The 22,914-nt window shown below is 38.1% G+C and overlaps 1 protein-coding gene across 3 annotated transcripts; it reads left to right on the forward strand.

The window, feature by feature from the left end:
* Window positions 1-593: 593 nt before the first annotated feature.
* Window positions 594-22,606, forward strand: LOC115586183 (integrin alpha-L-like). 3 transcript variants are annotated; one of them, XM_030425002.1, is made up of 33 exons: window positions 594-789; window positions 1,517-1,625; window positions 1,916-2,085; window positions 5,845-5,962; window positions 6,280-6,368; window positions 6,505-6,587; window positions 6,693-6,807; window positions 6,961-7,091; window positions 7,189-7,331; window positions 7,446-7,593; window positions 7,817-7,952; window positions 8,079-8,152; window positions 9,804-9,921; window positions 10,480-10,622; window positions 11,547-11,693; window positions 11,786-11,983; window positions 13,023-13,153; window positions 13,871-14,028; window positions 14,123-14,289; window positions 14,655-14,765; window positions 16,317-16,387; window positions 16,467-16,608; window positions 17,655-17,744; window positions 17,913-17,992; window positions 18,090-18,170; window positions 18,268-18,343; window positions 19,097-19,204; window positions 19,293-19,334; window positions 19,422-19,547; window positions 19,628-19,741; window positions 19,851-19,886; window positions 19,999-20,109; window positions 20,285-22,606. In XM_030425002.1, the coding sequence occupies exons 4-33, from the start codon at window positions 5,877-5,879 to the stop codon at window positions 20,591-20,593; spliced, it is 3,564 nt and encodes a 1,187-aa protein (XP_030280862.1). In that variant the 5' UTR covers window positions 594-789; window positions 1,517-1,625; window positions 1,916-2,085; window positions 5,845-5,876; the 3' UTR covers window positions 20,594-22,606. The 3 variants fall into 3 exon arrangements, with proteins under 3 accessions (XP_030280862.1, XP_030280872.1, XP_030280854.1); XM_030425012.1 differs by having other exon boundaries at window positions 1,517-1,609; XM_030424994.1 differs by lacking the exons at window positions 594-789; window positions 1,517-1,625; window positions 1,916-2,085 and adding an exon at window positions 2,392-2,510.
* The last annotated feature ends 308 nt before the right edge of the window (window positions 22,607-22,914 follow it).

The raw sequence follows: 22,914 nt of genomic DNA on the forward strand, positions 1-22,914 counted from the left end.
ACCCTACGTACTCAAACTAAGTATAGTAAGTACGGAAAGTATGGATATTGGAACACGGCACAGGATTGTAGACCCTAGCTTTAATACCCAGTAGCGTGATGACATTTTTTATCTTATTTTATCTTATTTGATTTTGCTGTATTTTATTGCTTTCACTGTTTTTATTGTTTTTAATTGTTTTTATTTATTCTTTTTACTTATTACCTGCTGTAAAGCACTTTGGTACACCGAAAGGATTGTTGTAAAGGGCTGTATAAATAAAGTACATTTACATTTACATTTACATTTGTTATAAAACATTAAATAAGAACTGAAAAAAAGTTGATAAAAATAGATCCACACAGCTCATAGAATACAATCTGAGTCTCCAGAAGCCCTATAATCCCAAATGGATTTGAAAAGACATCATTTACACCCTCAAAGGGTAGTCAAGATCACGTACCCACACCTTGGGTTACAGAGTGGATTATCCTGTCGTAAATATACCATCTTTGGTCATTGCACTGGTTTGTGGGTAAAAAAAAGAAAAAACTCTTGTTACACCATTCTTTTTCGGCTCCCGGACCGTGGTCGGGTAGCGCAGGGGAGCCGTTTCCTCCAGGGCCAGTCGTTACTGCTGCTACTCCTTTCTCTTTCATTCATTCACTGTCTGCCGTACACACGCTCCCTCACTCTCGCTCACCCACTCACACCTTACGCACACCTGACGCACCGCCCAATTCATGAGAGAGCTACGCCAATCTAACAACACTCTGTTAAAATAACTTCTGGACAAGCTGTACTTCAGCGGTAAGGATTTGTTGTCTGAAGTATTCTCTACTTCCTAAGATAGACATCGCAAAATTGGTAACTGGAATAAACTGGCCAGGTTGCTTGTATTTTAATAAAGCATACCATTTTCAAACTTTAAAACACGGTGTCCGTTGATGTAAATACAATGCAGGCCAACAAGCTCACGTGAGTGATACGAAGCACAAATTATTACATGTAACGATACTTTTAATGTAACTGCGACTTCATGCCTTGTAGTGCCGTCCAAGTTAGTGATCAACCATCACAAGTGATAGCATAACTAGCTAATGCTAACTGCCTACAAATGGTCGTTTCAGTGGTAGTGATGCTGCTGTCTTGATAAGAGCCCATCTTTGGGTGGCCATTGAAAGCAGAGGGATGCTGTTGACTGATGTTAGCTAGCTAATTTATAATCCATGCTTGCTCATTTTTTGCAGTTATGCTGTTCTTTGACTGTATCTAGTGCTGCTGCTGCTACTACTTCCGTGATTTCTGTACTAGATGTTTTAATAGCCTATACTAATTATAGGCTATTAAATATACTTTTAAACATAGTTTTAAACGTACTCGTCAAGACTTCGGCAAGCAAACACAGATTCTTCTGGAACTCTAGTTTTTGTAATGTGAATCCTAACAGAGGCCAGGCCAGTAATACAATGTTACCCAGCACTGTTAAAGTTACTTTACCAACTCAGCTGAGCTGTTGTGTGTTTACTTTCTTCAGACATAATGAAGAGAGCACAACAAACCCTGCCTCCCTTTGGGAAGAAGATAGTAAGGCAAGAAGAGGACGAGAGGGGGAGAAAAGGAAAGAAAGGTGAAGAGAAGACCAGGTGCTGCCCCAGGATAGGATTATCAATGTCCCATACACACTGATGTTAATCAAACCATACTGTCCTCTGATCTAATTCAATCATAATCGTAATTATTCAATCTTAATGTAACTTAAGTTAACAACATATCTAGTAGTATCTAATAGTGAAATTGTATGACTTACATTTTGCTTGTGTTCATGTACTGTTTGTGTTTGAGTTTGTATTATTTGGTATTCGAGTTATTTAAGTGTGTCTTAAAGTTGATATTAAGGAGGTGTATATTATTTTGCTCAATTCCTTCTTGGCAGGAGAGACAAGTGGAATCTTGTCTTGCATTATGCCCTGTTACATCTAGGCTAGACAATCTTTGAGTGAGTCTACATGCATGGTGACTGGCTGCCTGCCCCCATCTACTGGCTCTGACTGCCTTCATATCTCCACATCTGTACTGTATTCTGCTGTCCCTGCCCTCACGAAGGTTGGTCAACACACACTCACACAGTGTCAGTTACAAATACACATTTCCTTATGGACCCGCCCGCTGAAACTTTGCTTATGTTCGGACCTCCACAATTATGACCTCAGTATTTCTAAAATCCTGGTTACGGCCCTGAGTGCAACCTCCTTTTGCTTTGTAAAAATGTCCAGATATTTTCAAGAAGTGAAGGGTTTAGAGATTACAGCAGAAAAGGGAAGCATGAGAGGAAACAAAATGAGAGTATTGCTATGGGTGTCACAACCACCTGGTACGGAAACGCCCTCGCTCAAGAAGAAGACAGGAAGTATTGCACACACAAAATGCATCTCAAGCCACACCACTAGCACTGTTGCGGTAGAAGAGAGTGGTGTGAAAGATGCATGGGAGTCGCATCTTCCTTCTCACCTACATGGTGCTGACTGTTGGTAAGATCTAAAGTTTTTATACATGTTGACTCTTTTATTCAACTAGTAAAGGAAAGATAGGGAAAGTTTGAATCCTCAGTTTAAGAAACTGTTCTGAATTCTGATTCTGATAAATGACAAATTATGGCATTTTGTTGTAAAGCCTTATAGCCTACCATATGTGTTTTATTTGAATTTTCACAATTTTTGGGGGGGGGGGTTATGAATTTTAATCATCAGTACAAGAAACTGTGCTGAGACGCAACACATTGGGTGAAAATGAACGTTTAACCACAAACTCGTGCTAGTCACAATTTGAATTAATCATACAGCTTCTTGTAGGTTTGCAGTTCCTTTAAGTCCAAAAGTTCCCACAGAAAAATTCTTTTTTAAAGAAGTAATGGTAGCAATAGAAACTGAAAGGTCTAGATTATCTAGAGGAACTAGAACACTGCTGTTAAAGAAAGTGCATTTATTTATATATATTTCCCTTTAAGCAGTGAGAAACTTTCATTTGCTTCAGATGAGGTAGCCTGGTAGAAATTTGATGTAACTAGTTGGTGGTGCAGGAAGCGTTCAGATCTATTGCTCAAGTAAAAGTGATAATACCACACTGTAAAAATACACCATAAAAGTACTGAAAATGTTACTAAGTAAATGGATGTAGGTTTAGTCTAGAAAATGTTCTTAAAGTACTCTGTGCTGAATAATGTCCCCTGTGACAATGTATTTTATCTTATCAGATTATTATTGCTAACGGGTTCATGTGAAAGCAGAGTTTCACTGCTGTGGTTGGCTGAGGTGCAGCTGAGTTTGCACTACAAGAAATGATTATTTTCATCATGGATTAATCTTCTGATTATTTTCTGAATTAAATGATTGTTTGGTTCGTATGCGTTCTGAAAATAGTGAAAAATGCTGTCAAGGTCATCCAGAGCCAAAAGTGACACCTTCACAATTCTTATTTTGTCCAAACAACAGTCCAAACCTCACAATTATAACTAATATATTAAAATTATTCAAATAATGAAAAGGAAGTCTCAGCAGTTAAAATTTTGTAGGCCGTAACCATTAAATGTTTTTGTGTGAAAAATTATTATTAAAATAACTGAAAATCAATTTTCTGTCAATTAATGCACTGTTAGGTAGTTCAACTGCTGTCAAATAATTGTAGTAATATACAATATTTCTGTCTGAGACTTAAAGCAGTAGTAGAAAGTGGCATGAAAAGAAAATACTCAAGTACACATATCTCAAATTGAAATAATTGTACTTAGTTCATCACATCAACTAGTGATAAAAGCGGAAATGCTTTTTAGGTACGTGAACTGACCATATATGGTGGCTGAGGGAGCTGAACTGACATTTTTTCCAGCATTAACCAGCACAGCAGGCTGTAAACACAACTCTCACATAGAATAAAATCACTGTGTACAAAGTTATCGTAGCTAAAGTTTTGATCATGTTGCCAATTTTATAAATGTCAGGAAACAGGATGAGAGAGAAGGAGGGTGACATGCAGGAAGAGACGCATGTCATCGAGCCTGAGCGAGTGAGAACGCAGCCTCTGCACACGCTCTACCAGCTGAGCTAATGTGGCAGCCGAGTACAGTTTATTTACTCAGATTTATTATGATTTTTACCTGTTTTAATACTTTATACTGCTGACGCACACTAGGTGAGACCGTGTAGTACACTGAGCTGTTTTACACAAAACTAAATGATATTCAACTATTTATCCAATAGACTGCAACTTTATTGACTTGCAAAATTACCTTTCAAATTGACCAACATTACATGTGTAATTCTTTCCACAATTCAAACAGAATCAAACATTTATGTGTCCTTTCCTATTGACTACTGAACGGTTTGTTTTTTCTATTCAAGGACCAATCAGGCACCCTGGAAGCAGCAGGACTTCTGCTCCCTATGTTAAAACTGTTAAGAACGGAAGCACTTAAGCATCTTAATAATCAATTTAAACCTTTCCTATCATAATGTGTACCACTATCAGGAGGCAGTGTTATCTTGGAAGTGGTTATATGTTAACATTAGCTGTTAATGGGCTATCAAATGTTGTTTTACCTTTAAATATGCCCAAAATCCCTCTAGAGTTTCACAATCCATTGTCTTTTCAATTGATGATCAATCAAGAAGCGGCAAAATAACAACAGTTTGACAGATTCCCTGCATTCATATGACTTACAGCCTGGAAAACAAATGTGAACATCTACATTTCCCACCCTGACCTTTAACAAAACTTCTCAGAACAGAGAAAAATGGCTGCCGTATGAATATGGTCTATTTGGGTAGAGAGAGAACAATGGGCAAAAACAGGACAGAGGCAGACATTGTGTCAGCATCACGAAATACCACAAAATATGAAATTGAAGTAAGCAGGAACTGAAGTTGGCATCGATGCAAGAATGTTTTGAGGATAAATTATTTCCTTCTGCTTTTTCTGCCTTGATGTTAAAGAAGAACAGATTTAAACTTATAAGTATGTTCAGGGTGTTGGGGAGAGCAGCTGCATATTTGAAAAACGTATAAAGCCAGTGAGAGCGATGCAAGTTCAAATTAATTACCTCACTTCAGTCAGTGCGTCATCAGCGGAGGATAAAGACCACAATTTCTAAAATGCTACTAGCATAAAACAACTGCATCTCTGACTGAACTTTCGGCTACACAGTAGCACTGTGGATAATGTTGGCACTGAACTTTTATGCTTAGTTCTGCTGCATCAGTCTCTATGACTTTTTGATTGATGAATTGTTCCTTTAACATTAACACAATTGCAACACAACCTTGTGTGTTTCAGTGTTTTGTTCTGTTCAAGCTATGTAAAATCCAAAGTTCCCACAGAATATATTCTCTAACCCTGTGTTGATTTGGCCCTGATCTGCTGTCTAGTGCATTTACTTATTTATCAAATAGGTACACAGAAACTATGCAGGCACGTATGTGAAGAATGACACTTGAATCACAGCCACTTTTTTATGTGTGTAATTGCATCATAGGCAACATGCTGAATTCTCTTTATTGCACTATGAAAAAGGCTGGAGTTAAGGAATGAATATGAATTTGTGTGAAATCACAACATAAATATGAAGTAGGGCCTGTAGATAAGATAGATGAAGATCCATTTATTTTATTTTGTTTATGCCGCACAACCCAATGCTTTTTAAAAAAAACTGTCATGAAAAACTAATTTAGTGGCGAGATTGACATAAAATATCAAATGATTTCTAAAAGTCCTGATTATCTACGACTAACAATTTAAGTTTAGTTACCATTTGAAATTAAGATTAAGGCAAGATTTATGTGGTCTGTTTGTTTTTTTTTTCACAAATTGCAGCCATCCGTGTCTCTTTGGCTTTCAACATTGATATGACAGAGCCTGAAGTCTATACTGGTGAACGAAAAGATTTCTTCGGATACAAAGTGGTTCAGTTCACGTCTGGCACAGAGAAAGGGTAAGTTTGCATTTACAATTTTGGGGTTCAGCTGACATTTGATACTCTGTGACTGTCAAAATCCTTAAACCATAAATTCAGTTGCAAAAATTTCCATAATTTCCTTTTGCATGTAGCATAGATGTTAGATAACTCTAGTTACTTCTGCAGTAACACTTGGTGATTTATCACTTTGAATGTCATGGTATCCGGTCTCTTCCTGTGGCATCACCACTTGCAACAGGCAGATGAGATCATTTTAGATAAGTAGTGCTGCTTGTTTCAGCCTGGCCACTGAAATAGTTAAGATTAGTGTTGCCTCGGTTGTTTATCCCCAGGATAATTGTTACAGCACCTCTACAGCGAAATGGATCTGGGGGAATCTGCAAACCTGTTATCGAAAACACCCAGTGTTTCAACCCTGGAGGTACAAGTGCATTTTTTGAAAGAATCCCACTATTAAAGAGAAAAGTAACATTTCCAACAATGCAATCTAAATTAAGAAAAAGTCCCATTGCAGCCTAAAATCTTTGTGTATTTTATATAAAATGCTACTCTTGCAGAAATTCATCTTGACAACACAACAATACCAGTCAAGCACCTTGGCCTGTCATTAGCTGAACACTCCAACCCCTCCAGATTCACTGTAAGATAAAATCTAAAATACATTTCTCTGTGACATTTTTTTCAAAGTCCTAAGCAAAACTATTTAATGTGATCAGTTAAGTTTATTTCTTATGTTCTGATCTAGGTTTGCAGTCCAAGTGTCGCCCATGAATGCAACGAGAACTCCTATCTGAACAGTGTGTGTTACACGGTGACAAGTGATCTTCAGCAGATCTCCAATTCCACACCTGCTTTCCAAAGTAAAAACAGAGAGCAAACTGTAGACCTCCACACGTGCACTTCTTCAACTCACTGTGATCATAGCACTTTGTCCTGGCAGTAAGATATTATATTCAATGTTTTTATCCTGACTAAACATTCCTCACAAACTTTCCCTCTGTTATTCTTTTTAGGATGCACAAAAAAGACAGTGGACCTTGTCTTTCTATTTGATGGATCTGGGAGTATGACTGAAGTAGAGTTTGGGAAGAATAAAGTCTTTATCATGGATATAATGAAAAGCCTCAATCAAACATCAGTCAAGGTCACTGCACTACTGCCACATTAGAGCATTTATAGCCTTTATTTGACTGTAAAACAATGTTATATGAATAATTTATAATTTTGTCTCACTTTTTCAGTTTGCAGCAGTTCAGTTCTCCTTTGATTACAGCAAAGTTTTTGACTTCAATGACTATCAAGCTGGTCGTGCTCTTGAAAAACTAAAGAAAGAGCCCCATATGAAGAGTCTTACCAACACACACAAAGCACTCACATTTGTGTTGTAAGTGCAGTTACATCACACACAAACTCTTGTTGTCGTAACTTTAATTTATTCATATTTATACATCAAGTTTTATTCTGAGCATTACAGTTTCAACTGTTACATTTGTTTCAGAAATGAAATCTTTGAAAACCCGGCTGCAGGCGCCACTCCTGATGCAACTAAAGTTCTGGTGCTGATCACAGATGGAGATCCCAGTGATGGTGACAATGGCGTTATCAAAAGATATGATGACAAAAACATTATTCGTTTTGTCATTGGGGTAAATTCATTTTTCAAAATGTTTCAATTTATTTGTCCAACAGATCAAGTAACCACAGGAGGTATACCTCAGAGATGTAAAAATTTTGATAATATTGCTTTAAATAACAATTGTAGCAGAGCTCAGCTTAATTATTGCAACTTGTACTGATTCAACATTTGAGTTCTTGGTTAACATCAAACTTTGAGGTACTTAATAATTTCAAGCAGCATTCTGGTTTCAGGTCAAAAACGTTGAGCTGGAGAAATTTAAGGCCATTGCTTCGGAACCAAAAGATAAAAATATCTTCAAAATTGAGAACTACAATGGACTCACAGGAATACTGGAAAACTTTCAAATTAAGATCTTTAGTATGGAAGGTGAGGTTGAATTGTATAGTTTTCTTTTCCTTCTTTGTACAATAATGTTTTGACAAAAAAATGTTTCATCTAAATGTTGTGCCCCTGCAAAAGCAACATTAAATATTACAACAACTGTTTATACAGGCTCCAAACAGGCTCTAGCTGGAGAGCTGACTGATGAAATGTCTCAGAGTGGATTCAGTGCCGTCTTCTACAAAGTGAGTACAGTCAAAAAGTCAATTTACATCTTTTTTTTTCACACATTTCTAAAAGCTGCATAATTAGATCTTTAATCTTATCTCTTAAGGTTACTTAGCAAATTATTTTGTCCAAAGGGACTAACAGTAATTAATTCATACTTAATTCATGCAAATACATTTATTGAGCACAAAATATGTTTTTTATTTGCTCAAATGAAATTGTGTTTTGGTCGTGCATATTTTCTTTTCAAAATATATTTTTCTGTGCTCAAAATCTCCCATTGTTCCTTCACAAATGTGGCACATATATCACGCCATATTAAACCTTTTCACACAACTATGATGCAGGGACAACCCCTCATACTCATACAGTACGCACACAGAGCAAGGCAGAACATTAACAATAATAACTGTGTGTCACATTTCATAAAGACACCAACATTAACATCATCTGCCATGGCTCCTATTCTCTGCGACACTGTGTCGTTTGAAAGTGGTACCAAGTTTAGCTATTTGGCAGGCTTCTCCCCATATTTCATTCTGTGTGTCATCTCTTTGGCTAATGGTAGACACAGTTATTCGCCAATTCTGTGTGGCTTACCAGCTTTCAATAAGGCACAGGAAGCCGCACAGTATGAGGCTTCCTGTGCCTTAGTTACAGGTGTAACTGAATCAAAACTTAATTTAACCTGTGTCATATTTTCTTACAGTTTTTCGCCATTTGCAGCTTGTTAGTCCTAAACCCGATTTCTCTTCCAAAGAGATCCTGTAGCCATGACTGCATTGTTTTTAACACTTCTTAGCTACCTCCGCTTACAATCCTTTTCTTCACGCCACAACCCGACTACGTAGACGGCTGACACAATATCGAACATGAAAAAATACAGTTAAGCCTAAACTTATTTTAAACCCATATTCTTCGTGTTTTCATTTCATTCGTCATGGTATTTGATAGAATTATATGTTTTTTTAAATTACAATCATAAAAAACAATTTAAAAGCAGGCTATTAAGGAGATTCATCAGCACACCACTAGAGGGAGCCCGTACCATCGTTTGAGAAAGGCAGGTGAAGGGGGTTTACATTTAGACACACAATCCAGGTCAAGCTATGAATTAGTTTAATTATTAACCAAAAGATAAAAGAAAAATAAATTGGTAGTAACCGTGATTGATTTAGAAAAAAATAATATATATGACATTACATGTGTATTGGTAGCAATGAAGCCTTTATCAGTTACTCAGATGTCAAAAAAGCTACAGAAAATCGCAACGTATGTATGTTTACAGCAGAGTGTAAGCCATGTAGGATAGGTGGACTTCGCCAGTAAGAATAAAACTAGTAATTAGCAAGTAATTAGCACAGCGGGGTCAAAAAAGTCTGAGACAACTCATCAAAATACTTCTATTTTGCATTTGTTTTGAATGTAATAGCGCTTTTTTTCATTACAAATGTTAGTATAAGCTTGAAAATTCAAGTGATAAGTTCGAATCTTTAAAAAAATGACAATGAATTGTAGAAGATCGTGGTATTTGGTTTGTCCTCGTGTCGCTTTATTGATGGACGCTAGTCAGACTAGGCAGTAAATGTGTCACCTCCCAACGTTTCTACTGTTGTTGGTTCCACTCACCTTTGTTCACTGACCACACCTGCACATTTCTGACAACAGGATACCTTGATTCTGGGTTCAGTGGGAACCAACACATGGCGAGGTTCTCTCCAAGAGCTTCATGAACAAAAGGAAACACAAATTCAAGAACCATCGATGAAGAACGACTCCTACATGGGTAGTAAAGTTATTTATGTAGCTTCATGTTATCCGCTTTTTTATTAACAGATTTTATTGTTTGACTTGAGATATTGATGTTTTGTTTTATTTTATTTTAAAATGATGCTTGGCAAAAAAACATACACAGATCAGCCACAACATTAAAACAACTGACAAGTGAAGCAAATTATGTTGATCATAGAGGTGCATTGCAGTCTTCGTCTGGGTAACCTTGGCTCCTGGATACCACTTGACACAACGACACACCGATACACCGATGATCACTGCCATCAGGGACTGCCATTGCCAATGTTGGGGCGTGATTGTTCTTTGACAATGTTTGCATGGTCGTTGTGTATCCAGTGGCATCAAAATGGATCTCAGGACCCAACACTGCACTGAAACAAGATGGCTGAAGTTATTCACTTACATGTCAGTGGTTTTAAAGTTGTGTGCCTACGTCTTGTTAAATCAGTTTCCAACTGCATTTATAGGTCTAAAATAGCTTTGTATTGCAAAAGTAGCAAATCCATATAAGGGGAATAGATTCTGTTATTTGAAACGTACTCTGTTCCAGGATATTCGACTTCTGTTGGAGAGAAGAACAAGGCTCCTCTATATTTCACTGGTGCACCAAGATTTGAACACAAAGGACAGGTCTTACTTTTTCGAAATGAAGGCAAGAACTGGACCACAGCCCAACGAATAGATGGGGAGCAGGTTGGTAACTATCTTGAGAAATAAAATAAAAAAGGCTTTACATATGCTAAACAGAATGTCTTTTTAAGTTTGCCTTAAAGCAACATTATGTAGAAATTGGCATTTTATGCAATTTGGCACCCCAATCCAGAGTGCAACACCTCTGTCATTAAGGCCTGTAACAATTTGCCTTAATGACATGATGTAGATGCTGAGGACAGACAAAACTCGTTACGTCATAACAATGTTATATCTTGAAACCCTACAGTAAACTTGAAGTAAACATGTATGAAACGCAGTGGTCCCACCGCGTCCGTGAAGTTACATAGCGCAGAAACAAGTGATGGGGAGCAGAGTGGCTGTGACAGAGACACCATTCACCCTATTACACCGTAAGAAACTATCATTTTAAGGGGGAAAAAGTTACATAATGTTGCTTCAATGGAAACTACATTTTCCGTTCACAGCATTTAAATAATTACTTTTAAAATTATCTGTATAGATTAATGTGGTTTTAATTTCCCTAGGTGAATAACAAAAGACTATCCAAGAGGCAGGTTTACTTTCATTTTTTGGGATAACTTTCCTTAGTAAGACCTAGAAACCCCTCACATTAACATCCAAGACTTGGCAGAGGAAGATATATCTTGTCACAGCACTGTACACATTAGACTGACAGCACAAAGAAGGAGACAGTTATCAAAAACAGTACATACAATGGCACACAAAAGAAACTTGCATCTTGGACAAAGCAGCTGGACCCAGATTCCCAGATTGTATCTTTTTCTTAAAGAAATCTGCTGCTTTACTTTACCAAAATGCATGTTACACGTTTTATAAAATTGTGCAAAGGCACATCTTTCCATGGTTGCTGGAAGGAAACCAAAGAACTTTCTTGCACTGGCACCATTTTATATGTTAAATGATATAAACCTCACTTTTCAGATTGGTTCCTACTTTGGTGCAGAGCTGTGCTCATTAGATATTGACTCAGATGGGAACACTGATTTTCTGCTGGTTGGAGCTCCCCTGTTTTTCCAGGAGAAGGAGAAGAGAGAGGGCCATATATACGTCTACAAGTTGACTGATAAGGTGGGATCATATTCAAAACGAGGTTACAGTGAGATATTGAATGTGTTTATTGATTTTCTTAATCAAATAAACTTGTGTTCTTATATTTACAGATGCTATTGAATAGAGAACAGAATATAAGTGCACCATCCATGGGGAGATTTGGCACCACCATATCCAGTCTTGCAGATCTGAATGGAGATGGACTCCGAGACGTTGCTGTTGGAGCTCCCCTTGAGGATGATAACGGAGGGGCTGTATACATCTTCCTTGGTGACAAACACAGAGGGATACGCAGCACTTTCAGCCAGGTGAGAGTCAGAAACAACACAAAAGAAACAGTATCCTCCATTGTTGTTTTTAAGATAGGTTAGTAACCCTCTATATGAGAAGAACAGCAACTGATTGATGGAGTGCTCACTATGGCTGGAGCAGATAAAAAGCTAAAACATCTGTATCAATCAGGGGTTAAGGGCCCTGACACACCAGGCCAATGTCGGGTTGTTCGTGAGTGTCAGCAGTGCCTTGTTGTCCCTTGTTTGTGACTTTTTGGCTGACCGAGCATGTTGAGTTGGCAGCAGAGTCCATTCATAAGAGAAATGACTGTTTAGTTGCGCAGGAAGCCAAGCAAATTAGTTCATGGTAGAGAAACTGAAAACGACAGTCAAAGCCCCTGGAGCCCATCACTAGTATCTATTATTTAACCAATTAGCATGCTTTCTTTGTATTTTTTGCCTCAGCCTCATCGCCAGTGCCATTTGCAACTTTTTATCAGACATATTTGATAAAAAGTCATCACTGATTTATCATAACGACAGTCTTCCAGTTTCCCTTTCTGAATGATGAATAAAGACTCTCTTGTCATATGGAGAGTTATCTCCTTTCAAGCAGGTGCAGGAAGCACAAGGTAGCTGGCAGTGGGCTGCAGTCTTTGGGGTATGTCATGTGCAGCCTTTTTGCTGAGACACAGGTAACGTGGGGCAACACAACAGCCAGCCTCTGGTCACTGTTTGTTCTTTTTTGTCGGCTTGGTGTATATGGAACACTAAGGCGTTAACCCTGAACAACAATGGGTTGTTAGGTTGCTGGGTCGAGTCACACTGGGGACACATCAAATGTCCCCCAACATCCTTTTTTCATGGTGCACCACCATAAGGAGGGTAATGCAAATGTACATGTTTGCCAAAACATCAGACTAAAACTGGCATTTGAATAAAATTGAAAAATCGTCCAAGGAATGACACAACTCATTGCAGGTTTTTATTATTTTGGTATTTACCATGAAAACCTTGATTTGTCTCACCTGGATAATCACACACTGTTTCAGTTGTCATACCTCTGTTATTCCAGAGAATCTTGGGGAAGGCAATACAGCCTGGGCTGAGATTCTTTGGACAGTCAATGTATGGGAAAATCGACCTTGGAGAGGATGGACTTCCAGACATTGTGGTCGGATCACAAGGCATGGCTGTTGTCTTCAGGTATGGATACTGAGTACATTAAGTAGGTAAAATACTCAGGTTAGAGATATACTTGATCTTTACAAGTTGAATACAAATGATGACTGTCTCGTGTTTGGAGCGTTGCTTGTGTGCATCATCAAATATTAAACATACGTGTCCATGACATGAAATATGCACCTTGTCTATGTCAAAGCACGTGTTTCTCTGGCCTCAGCATCTCACTGCCAGATTACATCTCAAAGCTCAGTTTTCAACAAAAGTGGCACACATTGCCTGAGAATCTACCTGCCTTCACTCATCATGTACAGTAAACAGTACATAATGAGTAAATGCAGCGTTGCAAACTGTACAATAAACCAAAACATAATACATTTGTTGACTGCAGCAGATTTTATTATTCAAGGGCAGCAGCTATATTTTCTATATGTTGAAACCCAAATCACCCCATCCAGCAGTGTTTTCAACAAGCCAAGTGTATAAAAGAATTTCATATGAATGAAGCAGGGAACTGACATTTATTTCACAGACAAACTCTCCCATACAAACAACAGATGAAGAAGTTTGAATCATTTTGGCTTTTGGTTTGTCAGAGCAGAGTTGCAGAGGGAAGTGAAATCATGGACTGGTGTTTTGATCACCTACCCTGCAAGCATACAATCATCCTAGAGAAAAGATCCTGTGCAAAGTATTATAATGCCTTTTTAATAATTATTCAATTTGATGAATGTCTTTCAGGTCCAGGCCAGTTTTCAATGTCACGGCTCATCTGTCTTTTCAACCTGAGATGATAAGCACTGAAAAAATTGACTGCGTAGCCAAAACAAACGAAAATTTACCAATGGTTAACTTAACAGCCTGCTTTGAAATGGTAGAAACAACAAAGAGCAAAGCAGGTAAGGACTTGTCTTAATAATATGTGCATTAACACCTGCTGGTGCTGTTCACCCCATCAATGTGTTATTCTAACCCTTCCGGATGCCTTTACAGGGGCGATCAGCTCCGGACTAAACATCTTGTACACGCTCCATGTGGATCCAACGAGACAAATCATTCGAGGCTCCTTCAATCAAAATGACAGAAAAGCTAAAAATGTTACTTCAACTGTTGTACTGAGGGATAAAGACACCTGCTTCATCCACTCCGTCTACATGCCAGTATGGAGACCAATTAATAATATTCACCATAATAAAAATTATAACATATTTTATTTGTAAAGCACTTTAATCTAAACTTTGATCTAAACCATCACATACTGTAACTATCTGTATGGTATATGACCCACTATCACCTATCTATACCTCTATATAAATTGTCCATGTCTCTGTATGTTAGCTAGTTGATTTTTCAAGTTATCTACAGATTTAAGATAGTTTTATAAAGCATGTCAAGTATTTGATTATTTTTTTGTTGGTTGTTCAGTTATGAATTGTAACCCAAAATATGTGCTTTGGGCTCATCTTCTTTTTTTCTGTCTGAAAATGTCTTCAACAATATGCAGATGACTTTTCTTTTCTTGCAGAAATGTGTGATAGACACCTTATCACCCATCAGCATCAAAATGAACTTTGCCCAAAATGACAGTGCGGGCCCCGTCCTGAATTTGGACAGCAAGAGGCAGGCTGTTGTTGAGGTACACATTTGCATCCATACAGTTTTGTCTCTTACATGTACCCATCTAAATTTCTAAGACATTTGTGTTCAGATAAAGTGATCAGTGATCAGCACACTACTAGGCTGACATGATATACGAAATGTAATTCTGTTTAAGGATGTGATGATGACTTTTTTGAATTTTTCTTTTCTAACAGTGCTAAAAAATGTGGTTTACCTTTGACACAGATAGCAAAGACTGCCTTTAGGACATATATGCCACTAAAGATCAAAATGAGCTGAAACAGTCACTTTGTAAAATCTATGGGACGAGTGGGGACTAGTGGGCCGGGCCAGCAGAAGGAACACTACTGTGCATATTCATAATCATATATCGTGCTGCAGTGGCACATCATCTAGAGATTTGGTTTCTCCTATTGTTATCCGTTCATGCATGTGGTTCTCGAAAACTCCATGTAGAAAGCTAGGGCAGGTAGGAGCCGCACTATGCCTGAGTGAGCTGCAGCTGCTCAGCAACACAGCCACCACACATTACACAAGCAGGCTGTGTGGACCATGGGTTACCAGCAACAATCTGTGAGTGACTCACTTCATAAGGAGGGAGATCCCCAAAAGGGATATCTACAAAAAGGCATGAAAAACGTATGTAGCAAAAGCAAATAACACTAATGCGGAACTGCTACCCTACCAGACAATTGTAGCAGCAAGGTGAACAGGATGCGTGCCTTTAACACAGGCGAGAGAGAACTGAAATAACAACTACATTCCTACATAGAGTGACCTCCTGCAAAGATTGGCTAATGAGAACCCAGTAGATGAGAGAGCAGAACAATACAGGCCACTTTACAAACAGGGATACAACGTACATCACGGCCCACATATATCATTCTGCTACACTAGCATGCTGTTTAGCTTTAGATGTTGACGGAACGAAAAGTGCAGCACGCAGACAATTTACAGCATGCAAATGCTAGTGTTATCATGAATTTTTCATTGACTGGATAATTACTTATGTGAGGCAAATGTTAAGCAGGCCACATGTTGGTGAACACTTTTCATTGTCAGATATAACCGACGGACAGCAGCACACAGCATTCAAAACGTTACAACAACAAACAAACTCTGTGGTGTAGAAAATAACTACTCAAAGAGCCTACTTGTAACACGATGGATCCCCCTGAGCAGACAGTGCTGCAGAGTGGCTGGTTTCACTACTGGACTATAGTTAATAATGCAACAGAGCAACAAATGCAACAAAGACTGAAGGGAATGTCATGTGTAGTGCAGATATTTGGTTGTCAACCAAAGAATTGGGCAAACTTGAATTGAATGATGGTGCTAGTTGGAAAGTCAGGAGATCATCAAATCATTATTATAGTTAATATGGTGACAAAATGAATGTCTATACCAAATTCCAAGCACTTTTCTAAAGATTTGTACTTGTCTGTTCACAAAAGCTATATTGTTGTTCTTTTGTGTTTCAGGAATCCTCTTTTGATTTTCTGTCTTTCTCTGTTTTTTCAAGCATACATTTTCATTAACTTTTCCTTTTTTTTTCTTCGGTCTGCAGGTTCCCTTTGAAAAGCAATGTAGAAAAAATGACACCTGTATCGCCGAACTTGAGCTCAGTTTCCACTCCATGTACGTATATCTGATAAACACAGCGTGGCAAAAGTAACAGCATTTGACTCAGATCTAAGAAGTGCTCTCTCTCTCTTAGGACCTCAACATTACTTGTGGCAAAAGGGAGCTACTTCAACCTGTTTGTAAAACTGTCCAATCATGGTGATGACTCGTACAACACCAGCCTTTCGATTCAGCATCCTGCAGGCCTCTCCTTCTCTCTGATGAATTTGACAGAGGTGACTTCAAAATCAAACTTCTATATCATGTCCTCCTCAGGGTTACTTTTTACCTGAGCACCTGCTTGTTAAATTGGCAAACCACAGAGTTTACACATCAGAGTATGTTCACAGTCACTACTTGATATGAGAAAAGATTCTATTAAGCTTTTTGTGGGAACTGCATGAAGTCATATAAATGATCTCAAATGATATCACTTGAATCTGGGTCTGTTGGCCTGAGGACTACAATAATGAGAATGATAGAAATCTGGTGTGTGGAGTTAGAAAGAAGTCTTCAACTCTGCTTTAGGCTCGTGGTTCAAGGGGACATTAGCCACTACTAGTCTGAAACATCTGAATTTCCAGCCAAACTGTTGGTGACCGAGTTACTTTGTAAATAGTGTTAGTGCCGGGGTCTGACAAGGAAGAGCAATGATTAGAATAAAAATGACAATATATACAGTTCTGCATACAGTTCTGTGAAACTGACACCTCAATGCAGTGAATAAATACACAAATCCCCAACATTCCAGAAAATGGCCCACTTGACCCAAAGCCTATTTGTGCAACAGCCCGTTAAACCAAAAAAAGCAGGCAAAAAAATTAGAATCCTTAAAGAAAAGGTTTGATCACTGTTGAGCTGTACATAAAAAAAGGACACATTTAGATGCATTTTTAAGTGTGTAGCTACTGCAAAGCTTTTTTTCACACTTCTTGTGTGACTCAAAGAGTAAAGGAAACGGAACAGAAAATGGATTTGAAACCTACACAGGATGTGTGGGGTGTCAGAGGCGTTCTTAATCACAGAACATGACTCTGAGAACTAATGCTGTTTATAATCTCTCTTAAATACAGCCATGTACACACACACAGTTCAAATCAAACTTAAAGCTTTTGTTCTATAGAAGTGAGGACACATGTCTATCTTTGTGTAATCTTATGTTTGTCTGTATATTGTGTGTGTCTTTTATATCTGGACCTCGAGTCTGTCAATAACCGTAATATTAATAATAATATAGGGTCTCAATTAACACGTGTTTGTTCCTATATTTCTCTTAAAACAGGCAACAAGACCAACGCTCTACAGCTGTAATGACGTTGTTGATAGAATTACATGCGGCATCAGCCTTCCTGTGTATCGCAGCCGATCAGAAGTGAGTCATACTGCACCCTGACATCCTCACAGCAGACAGTTGAAGTTTCGTAAACCAAGAGCTATGACCAACTGCCTGAACCTTTGACTTTCACAAACATGGCAACTTCTCTAATTGTCTCTTTCTCTGTGAGCAAGGTTGAACATAACTCTCTTTTTCTCTGTTAAGGCAACATTTAATACTACTTTCTACATCGAAACTGGATATGAGTGGAAAGACAATGTTTCGATTACCATTACTGGAAAAAGGTAAGCAGCTCCTCTTTTTTTGTATGATTAAAATATTTTTACTCTCATTAAATATTTCTTGTTTGATATTCACCACAAATGCTTTTTACATCCTCAGTGATAATACAAACTCCTCCAGGAAAAATTCCGTGACCAGAAGCATCCCAGTACAATTTCAAATTGAAATGCTAATAACAGTGTAAGTGACACTATAACTGCAGCTCTAACATGTTGCTAGTAAATAATTATCATCCCACGGCTGCCTGATCATTTTGCCCATCCTGCTTTTTTTCCAGGAACGACGACACCATCAAGTATCTGAACTTCTCGACAGAGGATGCACTACCTAAAAAAATGGTTGCTATATACAAGGTGAGCGTGTAAATTATTATGCGACAAGCAAACATCAGGTCCTGTAGCAACAAGCACCAAACACAACACTGACACATTATCATCTCATAAAAACACTATGATGAACTTGTTAGAAAACAATTACCTATTTATGCATAGCAGACACATAGCAAAGTTGGAGCTAATTTGCAGTCATGTCCCTGCTGATCTTTATCACTCTACTTTTTGCTCTGTTTTCATCCTCACTAACTTGGCCTCAAAGGAGATTTATCATGCTCCTTAGTTGCTAAAGGCTCACTGTGTTTGTTAGCTTGTCGCTAACTCTGGCTGTCCGATGTTTGCTAGAGGACAGGTTGTGTACACTAGAAAAACCCAAGTGTAACACATACTTTTATGGGGGTTTGGTATGGACAAAGGAATGAGACATTATATAACTCCAGAAATAGCGTAACTTAATTCAAGAATTTCTCTCTGTCAGACTTGTATACAGTATGAGAATAATGTGAACAGAAATTAATCAGGAGCTAGAAGACTTTTAGCTTAGTTTAACATAAAGGCTGGACGAAGAATGGAAATAGCTACCTGGCTGACCTTTTTCATTCTTCGACAGAGCCAGTGTTTTTTCTAAGCTAAGCTCACTGGCTTCTGGTTTTAGTTTTACATTTACCAGATAAACAGAGTGGTGTCAATCTTCTCATCGAACCCTCAGCAAGAAAGTTAATTGTTGTATTTTCCAAAATGTTGAACCTATAACTGGTCTCCCACTGTTTGCAGATAAGAAACACTGGTTTCAAGGCTTTCCCTATCAATGTGTCCCTGTTCTTTCCAACTGAACTGGACCATAACTTTCAAATGGAGAACTATCAAGTCCTTGTTGAGCAGGTAAGCAGAAACAGGACTTCTACTTACTTTAACTGTTGTGTTTAGAATTAAAAATCCCTCATGCTTACTAGTTCCTTTTTTTGTTTAGAACAAAACCCAATGCACAGGCATAACTGACAAAACGTCTGAAGTAAGTAAAACATATTTAGTACCAAAATATTCTCACAGAACTGGTCATGAAAATACAAATCCCAAATGAACTGTTGCTGTGTTACAGTACTGCTCTTCAGAGAAATACTGCAAAAGAATGGTGTGTGATAGTTTCATCCTGGACAAAGAATCAAGCACAGAGTTTAAACTGACAGGACACGTACAGTTTAAGGATCTCAAGCAGCGTGCAGCGGTATGTAACAAGGCAGGATACACAGCACATGTACCATTCAAAGTGGTGAATATGTCAGTAATTTACATACTCTTTTGCAGAATATGGCCTTCCTTAAGCGATATACTGGAGAGGGTGCAACGGTCAAATTTAAAAGTTTTATAGATATCAGCTATGACAATCAACGATATGTGCTGGATTCTAGAAAACAACAGGTATGTTGGAGTTACTGGTCACTAAAGACCACAGTGATGCCATTTAAAAAATAAATGCTTTTTAATGTTATTCACAAACGCAATCTATCATATTTATTTAAAAAAACAGAAGTCTGCTGAAGCTAACGATCCAGTGATGAAATCGGTAAATACCAGTCTACACATGAACAGCCAAAACCATTTTGTCTGCAATAAATCATACATCCTAGTTCAAATAAGCAAAGGTCCCACAAACCCTTTATTCTCTCTGCCAACAGACTGAAGTTCAGGTTGAGTTCCTAATACCCCCGGATGAACTGCTGATCATTTTAACTGGAGTTATTCTGGGATTACTGCTTCTGATCATAATTGCAGTCATCATGTTTAAGGTGAGAGTCAAAAAATCTTAAAAATTACAAATAGAAGACACATTTATGTCTTCATTCAGCTGTTGCCTGAATGTCTGGAACTGAATTAAAAACATATAAATGATTGTTTTTCTCTTGTAATATGGGTCTCCTTGGCTTTTCTTGAAATAACTGTTCTTCTTTCTTCTGTCACAAGTTGGGTTTCTTTAAGCGGAAAACACCTGAAGAATTTCAAGAACGAGACGAAAGAGCTTCTGTTCAGGCTGCTTCAAGCATGGACCTAACCCCTGCCATCAAGGGGGGGACTGCCGTCAAGGAGGGGACTGCCAGCCAATCACAGACTAATGGCAAACCTGATGAGGAAAAGGAGCTTCTGGTCGTCAAGGAGGGGACTGCCAGCCAGTCACAGACTAATGGCAAACCTGATGAGGAAAACGAGCTTCTGGATGATGGTGAGGCAGACCGTGCCACACAGCCGGGTGATACAAAGAAAGATCTGGATTAAAGAAAGCCACTTTCAAAATGGGCTATGACCATTATCAGGATATGATTAGCTTAGCTTAGCATAAAGACTGGACACTATGGGACAACAAGCTAATAAAATCCACCTGCCAGCACTTCCAAGGCTCTAAATTGGGCGGTTGTATTTTCCTTTTAACAGATCCAGTCTAGCCAGTCATCTCTTATTGTAGTGTTTATGCTAAGCTGTATCCTCACTCCAGATTCATGTCAACTGGTCATCAGCAGGGAGACACTGGACAACTGGCAAAAGTAGCCATGAGAAGCATGAAAAGCAAAAGACTTCTGTTGCCATGTGATGGATTTTCATTAGCTACAGTCGGTCACATGATGACACCTGAGCATACTCCATATGCCAAGGAAGACATTGAAGCTGAGTCCCATGAGAAAAACATGGTGAAGTTTTTTTCGTCTTTTTTCTATTTTTAAAAAGTTTTCTATCCAAAGGCACTCTGATGGAGCAGGTGCAAAATTCTCCCCCAACATTGTAAATACCTGAGCTGTAATTTCTACTAATGTTACATCTGATTAAGTGCGACTCTATAGACCAGCCCAGTCAGCAGGATAAAATGTTGACATACGTTATAGCATAACGTTCACATTTGTGCATGTCATTGGCAACATACCATATAGACATTTCCAAAAAATCGTGTCCTATCGCATTCACTTTACACATTTATGACCTGACTTCCGTGTATGGAGGTGGAGTGGAGGTGGTGTTACAGGTGAGAAGGCTGTCAAGCCAGTGACTGCTGTTTGAGACTTTGTTTCAACATTTGTCAGTGTGAAGCAACCTCAGGACAATTTCTAGCCGTGTTTGCTAACAGCATCTACTGAAGGAGTTACAATGACTAGGGATAAGTGCCTCATACAACCCCACACATAATACCTGAACTATCCCTTTGAGCCAGAAAGTGATCTTTTCTGAACCCCTGCCTAAGACTAGTTAGAGAATAAGTACAGCATCGTTGAAGATTAAACATAAAGAAATAGTTAGTTGCATCATTAAGGAAATTACAAGTTCCAATATATCCATGGTTCGCAAAAACATATATTGCCACCGTTTATCCTGCTGATTGGGTTTTCCCCACAGAACTGGCTGTTTGTTGGTGTAAAGCTGACCAAGTTTTACATCCTTTTGCTAAACTAGAGTCACCTATAGCATCTCCTACATGTATCCATTAGTATTGTTAATGAATATATTATTTGCATTGTAATATACTGTACATTACATACTAGTAAGTCTTTCGCTATTTTCAATTGTCTGCATGGTATTGAATGGGGGATTCACATTCCTCTCAGCTGACTGCTTGTTAAAAGCGGGCTGAGTAGGATTTTTTAGTAGCAAATTATTTGTGTATTAGCCATTGTTTTATAGAAAATTCCTATTGATTGTGCCTTTAAAAAGTATAGCTTTTTCATTCTGATCATCTGAGTACATGCAGTGGTACATTAAATGCATTGTTTATGGATAGCAATCTTGCAAAACATTGTCTTTTTAAATAGCATTCCATGGGTTGGTAACACTTTACAGTAAGGTGCCCACAATTGTCAGTAGTACCTGAAGAATGAGTACGAAGCAATTGGACAGTAGAGCTCCTGGAGTCTATCCTCTCTCGTTAAGGTTTTCCTAAAACCTGAAATGCATTTACCTTAACGCCTAAACCTGCGCTCTTACAATATTTCAGCCTCACCTGGCACAGTAGACATTTTACGTTTTTAAGATAGAATATGCCTTTATTGTCACTGTACAAATGTAAATTGAAATTGCGAAGCTTTTAAAAAATATATGTTTATGCTATCTTTCCCGTCAAGATATAAGCATTCAGCAAATGCGCTATTTTTATCAGTTATTCTGGTGACACCAGAAAACATCGATGATGCAGGCATATGTTGTGGCCTCCCATTGTTTGTGTGTATATATACAGTATATTTCTTTTAGCTCACAATAACTTTTTATTCTCTTTATCAATAAAAACACGTTGCCCCTGTGTTCAAATGAGTTCTTAGATTTAATTTCTCAGTATTACCTTGCCTTTGTTATCATGAATTATTCTATGTTGTGTTACTTTATTTTGTTACCTTAAATAAAGAAAGGCAATACACATTTATACCTGCAAGAACCAAAAACGGACAAAAAGGTTCCCAGAAAACTGTTTGAAAATAGAAGGATGGTAGGGTCCATCAAATATAGAGAGGAATAACTGTCAGAAGAATTTTATAATTTCCATTATAGGCGTAAGATAGTAGCTGAGCTAATCACAGATGCAATTACATTTTTCAAGTAGCTTCAGGTAGGAGGCAGTG

This window comes from Sparus aurata, chromosome 1 (genome assembly GCF_900880675.1).
Source record: "Sparus aurata chromosome 1, fSpaAur1.1, whole genome shotgun sequence".
NCBI lineage: Eukaryota > Metazoa > Chordata > Actinopteri > Spariformes > Sparidae > Sparus > Sparus aurata.